The sequence below is a fragment of the Cyanistes caeruleus genome, chromosome 1 (genome assembly GCF_971803275.1).
Source record: "Cyanistes caeruleus chromosome 1, bCyaCae1.hap1.1, whole genome shotgun sequence".
Taxonomy (NCBI): Eukaryota; Metazoa; Chordata; class Aves; order Passeriformes; family Paridae; genus Cyanistes; species Cyanistes caeruleus.
The window spans coordinates 47768786-47782581 of NC_141701.1; the positions used below are offsets into that span (position 1 = coordinate 47768786).

Consider the following 13796-nt stretch of genomic DNA (forward strand, 5'->3'; position numbering starts at 1 on the left):
TGGTAACTTAATATATTCAAATTTAATGAAAGCACATTATAAACATACCATAGCCACAACTTCAGACAGTTTCAGTTCATAAACAATAACATGAGGTAGACTGACTAGTGAAGCTAAATTCACCAAGTTTTTGGTTAAGAAAACTTTACACTAGGAAAGCAACGTTTTTAACCCTCTTCCAAAAGTCACAAAAAGCAATTACATAAGTTAAGCAAAAAGCATCTGCATATGATTCTTTAAATCTTAGTTTACATTCAGTTTTAACCTGTGAATAGACAAGAACATCTACAGGTAAAATATAACGCTGGCCAATTTTCATACATTCATAAGAATGGCCTTAATGGCAAGGCTTAAAACCAAAACAGAATAGCAATCATGTGCCTGTCAACCACGAGTCTCCTTAACAGGAATTCACAGGCAGCCACTTTAAAGCATTCCATGGGACAGGCCTGCTCTGTTGGGGCTGGTGTAGTGCACTCGGGCCAAAGCGTTACCAAAACTTTTTGCTTCCATAGGGGGAGCACTAAGGAAATGGGTTTACTATTAGCTGGTAAAGGTAGGCAAATACACTGATTTTCTAAATGCACTCTCAGCCTTCAGGATGATTTTGCTCTGCTCTACCAGTGGGCTAACTCCTCCTAGTAGTCTCAGCACCCGGAATTTTAAGAACTTAGTGCAAACATCAAATACACGAACAAAAATGAAACCATTTTTGAACATGTAGTACCTGACACTTCTCTACACCATGCTAAGACTGGGGGCTGGCCTTAAGCCCTCTGGCAAAACCAGAGCTACTGGAATACATTCAGGCATGTAGCAAACACTTCAAGAATCATCTTTTATATCCCAATTTCTTCCCAGTGTTAAAATAGGTAAGGCAAGTTGTATCTGAAGGAAAATAAAAAATAAATTTAATGAAAGGGGTTGTTCATGTGAAATTTGCTTAATTTACAGCATCAGAAATAATGCTACATCAACAAAGACATATGCAAACCATTTTCCTTTGGCCTCTGTCAAATATATTATGTTTATTCATCTGTAAACATCTCTTCACAAGATAAAAAAAGTTGCTTAATTAACACTATGCCTTAAAAAAATGCAGCTTTGGCAGGTCCTTCTGCAATGACTGCAATTAAGGTGTAAAGATGCATTAATTCCATTGCTTTCTGGGGAGTAAATTCATATTCCTGAATAGCCTTTAAGAACACTGCATTTTTCTTATTGATAAAGGGGGTCACAATTTGCAGAAAGATGATTGTTGGGGGGGTGTGTGTAAACCTCACAACTCCTGCTAAGTGTGAGGGGAACAGAGCCACTGCTATATTCACCCCTGACAGCCAGATGCTACGGCACCGAGTTAATTCCAGAACACCTTCACAGGGATCAGTATTGCAGCTGGAAATAGGACAGTGTGCCATTGCTGCAGAGCCAGTATTTACAGAAGTACACGGATTCACGTATCTTCGCTTCTGGAGATTCCCTCCTGAGCAGTCCCAGCTCCCTGGGATTTCTTCCCTGCTCCCCCCTGGAGCTACTGTAGAATACTTTCTGTTTCTCTTGGGTCCAGCTCAGGCACTGTTACTCTCCTGCACATTTCTTGGTGTGTTGCTTCATCTACAGGAATAACTCAGACCTGATCTCAGTTCTGCAGCAAACTGGAGCTGAGTGTAAAGGAAATGGAGAGAGCTGCAGACAGTCCACCACAAAGGCACCAGACGGACAGGAGGATGCATTTCCAAACGCAAAGGAGGACGGGACCGCAAGTTTCCAAAGCTCTGAGGAGAGTGATTTGCTGGGAAGTTACTCTGGTCTCTAACTGAAAAGAGAGCAGCTCCAAGAATCCTTTTGCTTTGGGCCATGGAGCTGAGGAGGAGGTGCCTACTGGGGCAAAATACCATTGCTAAGGGTGCACAGTGCCTGCCATGCGCTTGCCCGTTTGTTCAGGTTTAAGTAGTAAACTTTGAACACCTGTGGAAATTTTGCCAAAGACAGTTTCAATACGTACACAATTACAAATTTAAAACTAACACTGCACAGAGAACAAGACTATTCCTTGTAACACAAATATCTACTTTATATTGTAGTTTCAAACCCCTGAGTATTCCTGTACCACAGCACAGAGCAGAAGAGACGCGGTGGGCTCTCCTCCACCTATCTTCGATAAATTCCACATGCTAGGGTGCGTTTCATGTAACACATTCAAGCTTACAGCTGCAAGAGGAGAACAGCTTCTTCCCCTAACTCAGCTGAATACAAAAAGGATTCTTCTTTGACAAAACATCCTCTTCCCAGATCCTACAGCTTGGTTGGCTGTGTGATCAGTGTCGGTGGTTGTGAATGATGCGAAAATAACTGGAATCCAGGATCTTTTAAATCATAACCGATGTGGTAATCTTATCCCAAAGAATAAAGCTACTCCAGAATGCAGGGAATCCTTTAGAGCAGTCTAGATAAATATTGGTTGCACTTTTCTCCACAGTGATTGTACTTTTTATAAAAAAAAAAAAAGTTCTTCTTTTTCTTTGTTAGCGGTGTCTCAGAGAAGCTTATATGTGGCGTCCCGTAAGGAAATAGAGTGGTTCATCATCACTGCTGTTTGCAGTTTGAAACTCATCCCGAAGTCGGAACTGCCACTCATCCTCCAACTCCAACCGGACTATTGTCTGCCGTAGTGAGCTTCTGTCTTGACATATGACACACAGGGTGGCACCTTCAATTCAAAAGCGCATTAGATTCTCAAGGTACAATAACAACTCATTTCCTTCACTGATTTTCCTAAGATATTTTAAAGATTCCTCTGCTGCTAGGGAGGAAAAAAGTAGCATTAGAAGGGTCTATCACCAACCATCCATTGCGGGCTCAGAGCAGTCTTTGGAGCCCCAGGACAGATATGAATGTGTCCATTTGCAGGAAGGCACAGACATGGAGAAGCAAGCATGGTGTGGGGTGTGCTCTGGATCACAGGATATCACTGCCTAACAGTCAGGCAGTGTTAATATCATCAACTCCAGCAGGGAGAACATTAACTGGATCTTTAAATTACTACTGATAATTAAGCCCTAATAATAAAGCCTACTTTTTTTGTTTGTTTATTTTGTGGGACATTTGGGTTTGTAGAAGGTCACTGATGAAATTCTGCTAAGCTAAACAAGTCCCATAAATGACTTAAGAAAATCCGCTGACTTCCTTAAGTATGAGAGCTACTCTTGGTAAAGCAGAAGAACCGGACACCTTCAGGACTTTGTTCTGTGCTCCAGCCCACGCACCTGGCACATGGGAAGTTTTGGTTCAGATCCCCCCTCTGCTTGACTGAAGCAAGGGAAGGCCCTTCCTACTAGGCATCCACTGCCTGTTTTTGGGAAGAAGCCACCTCTTGCCCAAGAAACAACAAAGTGCCCTCTCTGACTGCATCAATTCTGGGACCTGGTGGTGGGCAGCACCATCCCCAGTGTGTCTTTGTGCCTTCCTCCTCTATCCCTGCCCTGTAAGGTATAAGAGGGCACAGGAGCAAACTTCAAAATGTGGTTCTTGGAACTAGCTAAGGGTCATCATCCTTGTGGTCTCCTTGCACATGCACCATCCTCAGTCAGCATGAGAGGGAAACAGCTCAGGTATGCCACCACAACTGCACCGGAGCTCTGCAACACACTTCAGCATTATTTAATTCCTCTGGCAATTTGCTAATTGTCAGCATTAAGACAAAAAGGAACATTTTTATGAGTGTATATCAAGTTCTGGTGGGGCAGACCAAATTCTCCTCCAGCTAAGAGCTGTCTTTATTTACAGAATTGAAGATTTATTGATGTTTTTGATTGATTGCCAGAGCAGAATTTCCTGTCCTCATCAATAACATCTATGCTCACAACTCTCAAGTTGCTGACTGCACAATTCACTGCCTGATTTTCAGAATCCTTGCTGATGTCACTTTAAAGTAACTTAATGAATATCATTTGTCAATGCTTACCTAAGGTTCAATTATCTGCCAACAGGAACAGAAGTTTGATACACCCTCAAAAACCACTCCATCTATTTCTTTTGAAAACAGTGCCAAAACAAACTGTGAAAATAATGGAGCTGTTTAATCAAGCTGTTTATTCCTTTGCCTTTCCCTTTTCCTCCACACTATTATTAGCTGGTGAGAGGCACACAGGATGCCTAGCAGAGAAGTGAGATTACCTTTGAGAAACCTGAACCGCTTGAGGAGGTCTGCACCAACAAAGGAGTCACAGAGATAGAGCAGAAGTCCACTGAAGAACACCCCTTCACAGTTGACATTGACTGAGTGTGGGCGAGAGCTAATGTAGCATATGGCCACCTGAAACACAAGGGGGAAAGAAATGCTTTCTCTTTCAGAAATGTCTAAGGATGACTTACATGGAATGGAATATAACTTAGTGATAACAGGCAAGTCAGCTGGTGCTCTGACAAAAATCCAATCCAACAAGACTGCAGTACTGAGCAAATTTTCCCAAAGAAGTAACACATGGAACAAACCTCCAGACTCAGATTTAGTCACTGAGTCTGCAACATATTATGTCAGGGCTCTCTGTAATTCAGGTTGACTTTTTTTTTACCTCTGTGAACAACCTGCTTGAAATGACTGTATAGATTATATAGGTTACTCTAATAAGGATACATTTGTCAAACAAAGTAAGTGATTCCAAAAGTAGGGGAAAAACTGATGCTTGTGGCTTCAAGCAGTCTTGTGTCTCAGTGCTGTGATGGCTGTTGTATATCAAAGAGCGTCTCCTTTATCTTACCACTGGCCTCCATGAAATTTATCTGAGCAACTCCCTTGCTAGACATTGACCCTGCTCCAGACCCAAACTGACCATTGGGTTCAAAAATTTTAATCTTCCCACATGCAGACATCTAGAACATATTTGCAAAAATCTAATTTCCTTGAAACCCAGGTTCATGAAAAGAGAAGCATCAAAGGATGAACACCAGGTTTTGTCAAGACTGGCATCACTGTTGGATTTTTGTTTTGTATGAAATATTATTTCAGACAGACACACCCAATTCCTTTACAAATCATGTAATTGTTTAGATTACGCTCTTTGAGATCCCACTGTTATCATGGACCCACGAGATCCAAGATCACTGACTCCAGCTGTTAATCCAGCACTGCCAAGTTCACCACTAAACCATGTTGCCGAGTGCCACATCTACACATCTTTTAAATACCTCCTGGAATGGTGAACCCACAAACCTTTCCATGGGGAAATTTTCCTCATATCCAATCTAAACCTCCTCTGGCACAGCTTGAGGTTGTTTCTTCTTGTCCCATCATCTGCTACCTGGCAGAAGAGGCCAACTCCCACCTGGCTACAGCTACCTTTCAGGTGGTTGTAAAGAGTGATAAGGTCTCTCCTGAGCCTCCTTTTCTCCAGGCTAAACACCCCCAGCCCCCTCAGCTGCTTCTCATCTGACTTGTACTGCAGACCCTTCACCATCTCAATTGCCCTTCTCTGGATGCGCTCCAGCCCCTCAATGTCCTTCCTGAATTTAGGGGCCCAAACCTGAATAGAGGATTTGAGGTGTGGCTTCCCCAGAGCCGAGTACAAGAGAATGATCCCTCCCCTATGCCTTTCAACACAACAAAGATATCGAAGTAAAGGTTTGCATTTCCTTGACCCCCTCATCCCTGCAAATCTTTTGTACCTCAAGCCCGATGTTCAGGTAGCAGTCGATGGCCAATACCGGGTTCTTGAAGTTATGAATGGCCTTGGGGAAGAGTTTGTAGGTTGCGTGTTGAAGGAATTTCTCCAGGAGGAACTGAGATGGGGCTGCCAACAATGTGTGCTCGCTGTCAGGGGCGCAGACGTACTGAAGAGGCATTATTGGTGCCACACTGTCTGAGACCTGCAGTGAAATCAAGGGGAACCCCTTTTAACCCACCTACTCCATGTATTTGCTCTGCAGGAGTTCCTCTAACTGGGGGAGGGATTGCCATGACAGAGCAGGAAGAGAGAGAAGAGGAACAAAAGGATCAAAACTCCCCACTCAATTTTCACATAGCACCAAAGCACAGAAATAAATTAATTGCTTGTTCTGTGCTTGCTACGTACTTCTGTGAGTATCTGCTTGCCTAAAGAAGGGACATAAAATAGGGAGTTCAAACTGTCACAGTGCCCTTCATCCTGCCTTACTCCTGGGCATTATATGAAATTACATACTCCTTGTGTGGAGTCATCCATAAAAAGAGTTTTCTATGGAGTTTTCTCATAGGCCAGTCCATCACTACAGATTTCACTGCAACCACAAGAAAAGAAAAAACAGAAAATGATCTTCAAAAATACTCAAACCCAGAATTTAGTCAGTTAAATTCTGAAGTATGGGAGGTGGTTTTTAAAGGGGAGATGGTGTGGGATGTGTTCAAAACCATCCTTTGAAATACACCTCCATTTAAAGCTGGCATAGGTGTAACATACTCATTATAAAATATTTGGTATATTTTTATAAATACTTGGATTTCCGGGGGGAATTTCAGAAGGTTGCAGTTTTCAGAACCTTTCCTTAGCCCTCTTCTTGTTAAGAAGTGCAAGGACTGAAAGTCATCACAAATCAGCAAACACCAGAAACTTATGGTTGTGCTAACATTTTAAAAATTGAATCTGGTACAACTTGCCTGTTTTGAATCAGTCTGCAAATTCTTCCTCCATCAGAGATACCACTGAAAAGCTAGACCAAACTCTTCCCAGTTTCAGTCCATCTTCTAATAGATTAGGGTTTTTTAGTAATTTATAAATAGCAAATATTTCTCGTTCTCTATTTTTGATGTGGTAGCCCTACCATGGATTAAGCCATGAATGTCAGACATCAAATAAGAATGGGAAAAAACTAAAGAACTAGAGAATTCATTATTTCTAGGGAAAACAGGTACTGATTTTACCCCTTAAGTACAACAGAGCATACTTCCATACTTACCATGATTTTTGGCTTAACAACAAAGTCCTTTTGTCCTCCAACCTGGATATGTTTCTTCATGACACTGAAGTTATTGAAGCGGCAGATGAGGAGGCCGCTGCTGTTGGTCCGCAGATTAAAATCCACATCTTCACAGAAATACCTGGACATTAAACACAAGGTCACTGAAGCAGCTGTGTGGCTGCTGTGCACGAGCATTCACATACCCCCTGCTGAAATGCACCAGTGTGGGCTCAGCAGAGATTTTTGGAGATCATCTGATATGATGCCACTACAAATTTTCTGCAGAGCTCTGAAGACTCATTCCTTCAATGTGCTCCTGGTTGAGGAAAGCTGCTGATCTAAACCCAAACTAGCCTTCACTTATCAGTGTGCCTGTGTGCTTCTTCCCCACACCAAATCTGGCTTGCACTCTCATGCTCATCACACACCGGCATCAATTATTTCCTCCCCACCCTTTACTTTTTTTTTACTTTTTTTTTTAATTCTTTTTATGTTTGGGGTTTTTGTATTACATATTTTAGACTTGACAGAAGCTCTGCAGTGACCAACTTCCACTTCTGAACAAGCCAGTTCCATATGACATATTTCTCCATAAACTGGAATCAGGGGGAAAATATGGCTTTAACAATTATTTGGCTATGGGAGAAAAAGCTGCTGGGAAGCAACCTTAGTCCTCCACCATTCATGATGTCGTCATTCACTTCTATGGGCTGACTCCCACCTCATGATCCAACCTGGCACAGAATGTGAAATCATGAGCTCCAAAAGTCACACCAGCTTGCACTGACAGGCTACAGTTCCTCACTGAAACACACAGGATCCCTGAAAACAGCAGCAGAAGCCCAAGGTAAGAAGCCCCAGGGCTGTTTATGGCTGGCAGAGACAGAGGAAGAATTGGGTATTTCTTCAATCTGTGATGAGAGCTAGCAATAAAGGCCCATGATATGGGTGCTTTATTGCAAATGCTTTACATTGAAGTTAGGTGAGGAGGGGGAGTGGAAAGGAAGGAAATAGCAGAAAGTAATTTTTTCATCTGTTTTTCTTGCAAACTCAAGTGGCAACAGAGAGGACAGCTATCTCTGAATGAAATGCAAGGAATCCCTCCTCTTAGGCACTTTGGAAGCTCCCCATTCTTCCTGTAACTGACGCCATTTAGGCTTCTTGTACTTCTGGTGTCCCAATTATTTTTTCTCCTGAAGTTTCTTTCTTCGTCATTTTTTCAGTCCTCTGATGCTCTTCCTTGCCCTTGATCTGTCTTCCCCGGATTTTCTTGGCTTATGGCAGGTTTATTTTGATGCCTTACTCATTCAGATGAAATGTATATCACACTGTGTTTTATTTTTGTGATTGTGTACTCATTACCTAAGGCAGGATCTTTCTGTTTGTCTCAGGAGCAATCAGGAACATTGTGACAAGGTTCTTATCAAGTCAATACAGTATTTTTAACACAGATGTGTATGTAATGCCTACCTGTTTAGATCATATTGCACATTCTGGGTCAGGTCTATGTTGAGCAGTATAAAATCACGCACGTGGCACCTGGAGAACGGGGCCTTTGATTTCCTGGTGTTCAGCTTGCTGTTCCATTTCTGAACACCCAGTATTGCATAATGAACAATTTTGGGGGTGGCTTCAATGTGTTGGAGGACACTTTTCAAAGACACATTCTTGCTGAAACCCCCAGGCTCCAGGGACTGGCTGCAAAACATGACCATACACAACATACAAACATATTTTATTATTTTTATGTTACATACACTGCCTATACATACATATGTGTGAATAAAAAGGACAAAAAATTCCATTGACAACTGGGAACATTTACTCTAGATGCTATAAAAATAGATACACAAATTAAGACTTTTTCAGCAACAGGCAACTAATTTTACTCCATCAATGCAGCCATTCAGAAAATGAGCCTTTTAGTAGAATAAGTTCTTACACAGCAATTTGGGAAGGGAAAAGAAGTCACCTTACACATAATTTCTGGAATGCTATTTTCTCTCTACTGCACAGTGTAAGAACTGAGAAGGTCAAGAGCTCAATGCCTTCTAAGTTCCCCAAATAAACTGTTTGCTCTGAGAAACAGAAATGGAATCAAAACAAAGTAACATATTGAAAACTCACTCAAACAGTCAACAAGAGTTCTCAAACAGGAACAAGAGTGGCTCTAGGCAAAGAACAAACACAAGCAGAGGTCTGTTGGTGGTACTGACAAAAATCTAAGGGCACTGTCATGTGGAAGTGTTCAAGAGCAGGTGGTGGAATGTTGGTGGTCAACAAGACAAACATATGGCCAAACATCCTGCTGCTCTGAGTACCCTGCCAGATGCTGGAGATGAGCCTTGGTCACAGATGTGCTGCTGTCAGTGCTGGATCAGTGCAAGGACCCAGCGTGGGTAGGTACCAACCTGGACTGCTCGTGGAGGCTGTGCATGTTCCACAGGACACAGGAGTCGTCCATGACCACAATGAAGGGCCACACGCACTGGCGCTTCACTCCCAGCTCCTCCAAGCGGTTTCGTTCCAGTTCTAGGTTGTGGTAGGAAAGTTCCTTAATAAGAAACCTGGCAGCACCTGAGGAAATACCATAAAGAAGACATATAGACATCTTCAGTAGACTTTGTCACTCTTTCCAGAGAAAGGTAACACAAACATCTGCAGTCACAAACCCTTTTTGAACTTAGCGCTCATAACACCTTAGTTTATAAAGAAATCTGTATGTCCCTTTTTCAGTGTGATTAAATCTAAAAGGCAGATTCCAAGAAGACTGGAGGCTTTAAGATACTCTGCAGAACACAATTTTGTGGGCATTAATAACGTAACTTGAACCACAAAGAGGATCGAAAAACTGAAGCTACCTAAAACTTCTTGCAGAATAAACTCAGCATCCATGAAAACAAATTCCAAAGTTCAAGTCCCCAGGGTTCAGCTGCAGTTAATATTTACCTTCTGCTAACTAAAATGTTGCAATTTGAATATGTGTAAAACATCTAGAATGAACATTTACACAGCAGGGTTGAGTAAAATGAGTCTATATGGCCCATAAAACATCAGATTTTAAGCTGAGAAGGCAGTGATCCATGCAAACATATATTGCAAACATATATTCCATGCCCCTGACAGCAGTTCTTCCACATTTTTGCACAGACATTGCTGCTATTATCACAGCAGGTATGTGAGCAGCAGCTGCAGTGTTTCCTGCCACAGCATGGTCCACATTGTCCAATGTAGATTTTGATACCTTCACAGCATTGATGGTGTCTCTTACCAACTCCAGCGTTGTTGAACATGCCTGGCAGGACAAGCATGATGTGGTTGGGCCAGTATTTTCGATAAAGTGGCATTTCATACTCCTTGACTACCAGGAGGTGCAGGTGGCTGATGCCTTCCATGGCGTGGTAGAGGTTCAAGAGTCCATGTTCATGACGTCCACTCGATGGGGTGAAGATAGGACTCTTGACTGCATTCAAATTCTGCTGGAACACAAGATATTTTGGCAACATTAGATTAAAAAGCAGGTCATTCCTGACAGGGGCTTCTATTTGTTTATTTTTTATACCAGATTTTAAGATCACAAATTACTGCAGTACATAGGAGCTGGACACTAGGAACAGAAAAAAGATTTTTGCCCTCAAAAAACCCATTCTAAGGATAGTCAGGCAAGATTTACACAGAGGACTTTAAAACAAAAAGACAACAGGAAAAAACCTCCCCCCATTTAATTTGCATATGTATGTCAAGCTGACTGCATGCAGCAGATGGGTAAGAGCAGCACACGCACCTTGTCAGAAACGAGTGGGAGTCGCATGCTTTCAAGATGCTTTCCCTGTTTGCTGAAGACAAAGTGGTTCTCTTTGGATTTGGGGATTATAAAATGCAGCTGAACCTCTTCTCCCAGCATAGAGGATGAAAACGTGAATGCATGCAGAGTGGAGTCAGACACCTGAATACAAACAAGCGGCAAAAAGAGATTTCCAAGCTGGTAACATGTAAGGAGTATGTAAGGAGAAGGAGTTCTTACAGTCACTGTACTGGAAGCCATCAGAGAAGGACATCCAAACCACTCTCTTTCAGTATTCATTTTCCTCACAATAAGGTCCATTATTTAGGCCTTGCTATTAAAGGAATCAGCTCTCTGTACCAGTAATGGTCTTTGGCCAAACTGGACTCTTCTGAAGTCCATTTCAGCTAGGAATTATTTATCAATATTTAAAAAGAGAAGTCAAATATATAGATACACACACACACTAGGGAAAGAACTATCCAAAACAATTCCCCCACAAGATTCAAAGAGCAGTGCAGCATGTAGGGGTGCCTCCACAGCAGCATGCACTGTCATTCAGACACCTCAGCAGCAGCACTACTGAACAGTATTTTTCCTGTGGCAATACTCTCCTAAGTAGTTGTGCAACCAAAGAAGACCACACTATTAACAAGGCTATGAAGAATCTGGGTTAGTTTAAGTTTGCACAGCACTTCACTAAACCATATAAGTGTATACAAATGCCTATGCAGATGATAGATTTCATCCTACAAAAGCATCTGTCTTACTTCAAAGTCAAATCACTTACACTTACCAATGAGCTTTCAATAATCTTTGCTAAAAATGGAAATAATTAGCCTAAGATGGAAAGTGCAAGGGACTTTATTTAGGTTCTGTTAAAGCATTTAAGAATCTCCCTCCCTTCATAATGTTTGCTACCCAATGACTCCCCTTTGAAAGTGTAATTTCCCTGAGCTTAATTATCTTAATTCTATATACACAGCTCACACTGGCACATACAAGTAGATGTTTACATTTATTAGTACTAGTTACATTTAACCACATGCACAAAGATGAGTGGAGGGAACAACAGATATCCTTGAAGAGGATTTCCTTCTGTCAACGGAATTAATGAAGAATGAGGTTTAGATCAGACCTGCTGCTGCTGCTCTGAGGGAAGTGGCATTGTGCACTGCCAGGTTGGGGTGTCTAGGCTGCCATATCTTAATAGCAAATTGCTGGAAAACATTAGCAAGCAAGGAAGGAATGAATTGAGATAAGAAACTTCAAGGTAAACTGCTGGTGGTGGTTAAGAAATAATGTGTGATCTATTAACCAGGAATAATCTTACTTGCCAGTCTCCTGTAAGCATAATTGTTTGCTTTAGAAACTAAAGTTTTTTTTAACTTGACAGATTAAAATGTTCATTTCTGTCCAGTAACTCATAAGCAACTGCTGAGAAAGATGCACAGTTGTATACAAAGTGAGGAAGAAATAGGCCTTGCCATCTCCCATCACAGGTGTGGATGGCTGGCATTTAGGTTAGACAAGCATTTCCCTTAATTTTTTCAGCCTTCTCCCATGAGACACTGCAAACCCTCTGGGCAGGCTGAATAATGCTTTGGCTTGAGAAAACTAATCACAATATTCACCCTTTGCCAGAGGCAGCTGTAGAAGAAAACTGCTCATTCAGAATGTGGCAGACACAGTTGATGCTGCTGGGTCTGTAGCTCAATATCTCCCCTGAGAATGGAAGAATTAAACAATTCCATCTCAGGGAAGGTGAAAGCATGAGTCCTGAGATGAGAGCAGTGTGCCTGGAGAGACCACAATAAAAAAACAAGGATGCTGTTTACCCTCAGACCTTGACACCAACCTGTGCGGCAGGATTAATGTCCATGTACTGATGGCACTGCTCACAGTGATGGAAGGTGTTGTAAGCTGCATATTTAGTCAGCATCATGGACACCGTCTCCCTTTTCTTAGGTTCCTCTGATTTTGTTTCTTTGCTTGTTTCTGTGCACAAAGAAAAGAAGTAATAGAAATTTTAGGAGCCTTAAAAAACAGAGATCGTGATTCTGGTAAAAACTGTAAAGAATACATAATTATTTTTTTTTTACATTTAATTTTGGAGATTAAAGGTTCTTGTGAATTTGTGTTCAAATGAACCAATAAACACTGAGTGTCTCCGTAGGAAAGTATTCCTAAAAAATTCGACATTTCACTTACCTTGTTTCACTCTTGAGAGTTGTTCTGTGTATACAGGACTTATATTTCTGTATTTAGGGTCATGTACACTCAGGTCAAAAGATATTTTGCTGAAGATCTCAATGTCTGGCCAGTGGTCATTGCTAGACTGAGTAATTTCGCCGTTTTCTGTATGATCTGCAACAACACACTTCAGGTAAGCCGAATCAGATACCCACCAAATGATGTTTGTGCTATGGTTAGTGCTTTACAATTGCACTGGAACTCACACAGGCACACACACATAGAGTGACATCTCTGAACATCATAAATATTACCAGTGAAATTACAACTCACACAAAGCCATTTCAAAGAAATGGCAATTCCTTAAAAACTGCAAGCAGGGGAAGAAGCCTCCCAGGTATCTTTCTGCACTGTTCCTCATCATACCTGCTGAGGTATATTTCACTCTGGTTTAAGCATAAAATGCTCAGATGAATGGCCTTATTTGCGCAGAAGGCACGGGTGTAGTAGTTTTGAGCCTCTCTGTGATGGAATGAAGAGCACAGGGTAAATAAGAAGCAAAAGTATCCAAAGGCAGAAAGAGGGAAAGAGAGGCTGTATGAACTATGTATGAACTAGTAGCTGGCAGTACATGATAAAGGCAGCAGAAGACACTGTCTTTATAGAATAGGATGTGGCCAGCAAGGATCAAATGAAACTTTTCTACATTGATCCAAGAGATAAGTCTGAAGTAGAAAATCAAGTTTAAGCAATGGGAATGGTAGAAAACACTGGCCAAAGGAAACAACTTTGGAATGCAGCTTGAACATGAGTCAATTCAGATCAAAATGACATGGAAGAACACACAAAAGTAGGTGTGTAACTGAGGTTACTGATTTTAGAAAAG

The 13796-nt window shown here is 41.6% G+C and overlaps 1 protein-coding gene across 30 annotated transcripts in view; it reads right to left on the reverse strand.

Annotated features, from left to right (window-relative positions):
* Nucleotides 1-13796, reverse strand: part of GREB1L (GREB1 like retinoic acid receptor coactivator) — a 134218-nt gene continuing 120422 nt past the window's right edge. For 15 of the 30 annotated variants that reach the window (XM_086890712.1, XM_086890627.1, XM_086890538.1 and 12 more), the window contains 10 exons: nucleotides 12929-13084; nucleotides 12576-12715; nucleotides 10718-10879; nucleotides 10205-10412; nucleotides 9345-9510; nucleotides 8404-8631; nucleotides 6931-7072; nucleotides 5665-5865; nucleotides 4177-4315; nucleotides 1-2710 (listed from right to left, as the gene is read on the reverse strand). In XM_086890712.1, coding sequence (XP_086746838.1) covers nucleotides 2547-2710; nucleotides 4177-4315; nucleotides 5665-5865; nucleotides 6931-7072; nucleotides 8404-8631; nucleotides 9345-9510; nucleotides 10205-10412; nucleotides 10718-10879; nucleotides 12576-12715; nucleotides 12929-13084 — 1706 coding nt within the window. In that variant the 3' untranslated portion in view covers nucleotides 1-2546. The remainder of the gene's footprint in view (nucleotides 2711-4176; nucleotides 4316-5664; nucleotides 5866-6930; nucleotides 7073-8403; nucleotides 8632-9344; nucleotides 9511-10204; nucleotides 10413-10717; nucleotides 10880-12575; nucleotides 12716-12928; nucleotides 13085-13796) is intronic. The other 15 variants (XM_086890734.1, XM_086890558.1, XM_086890690.1 and 12 more) reach the window with 2 other exon arrangements.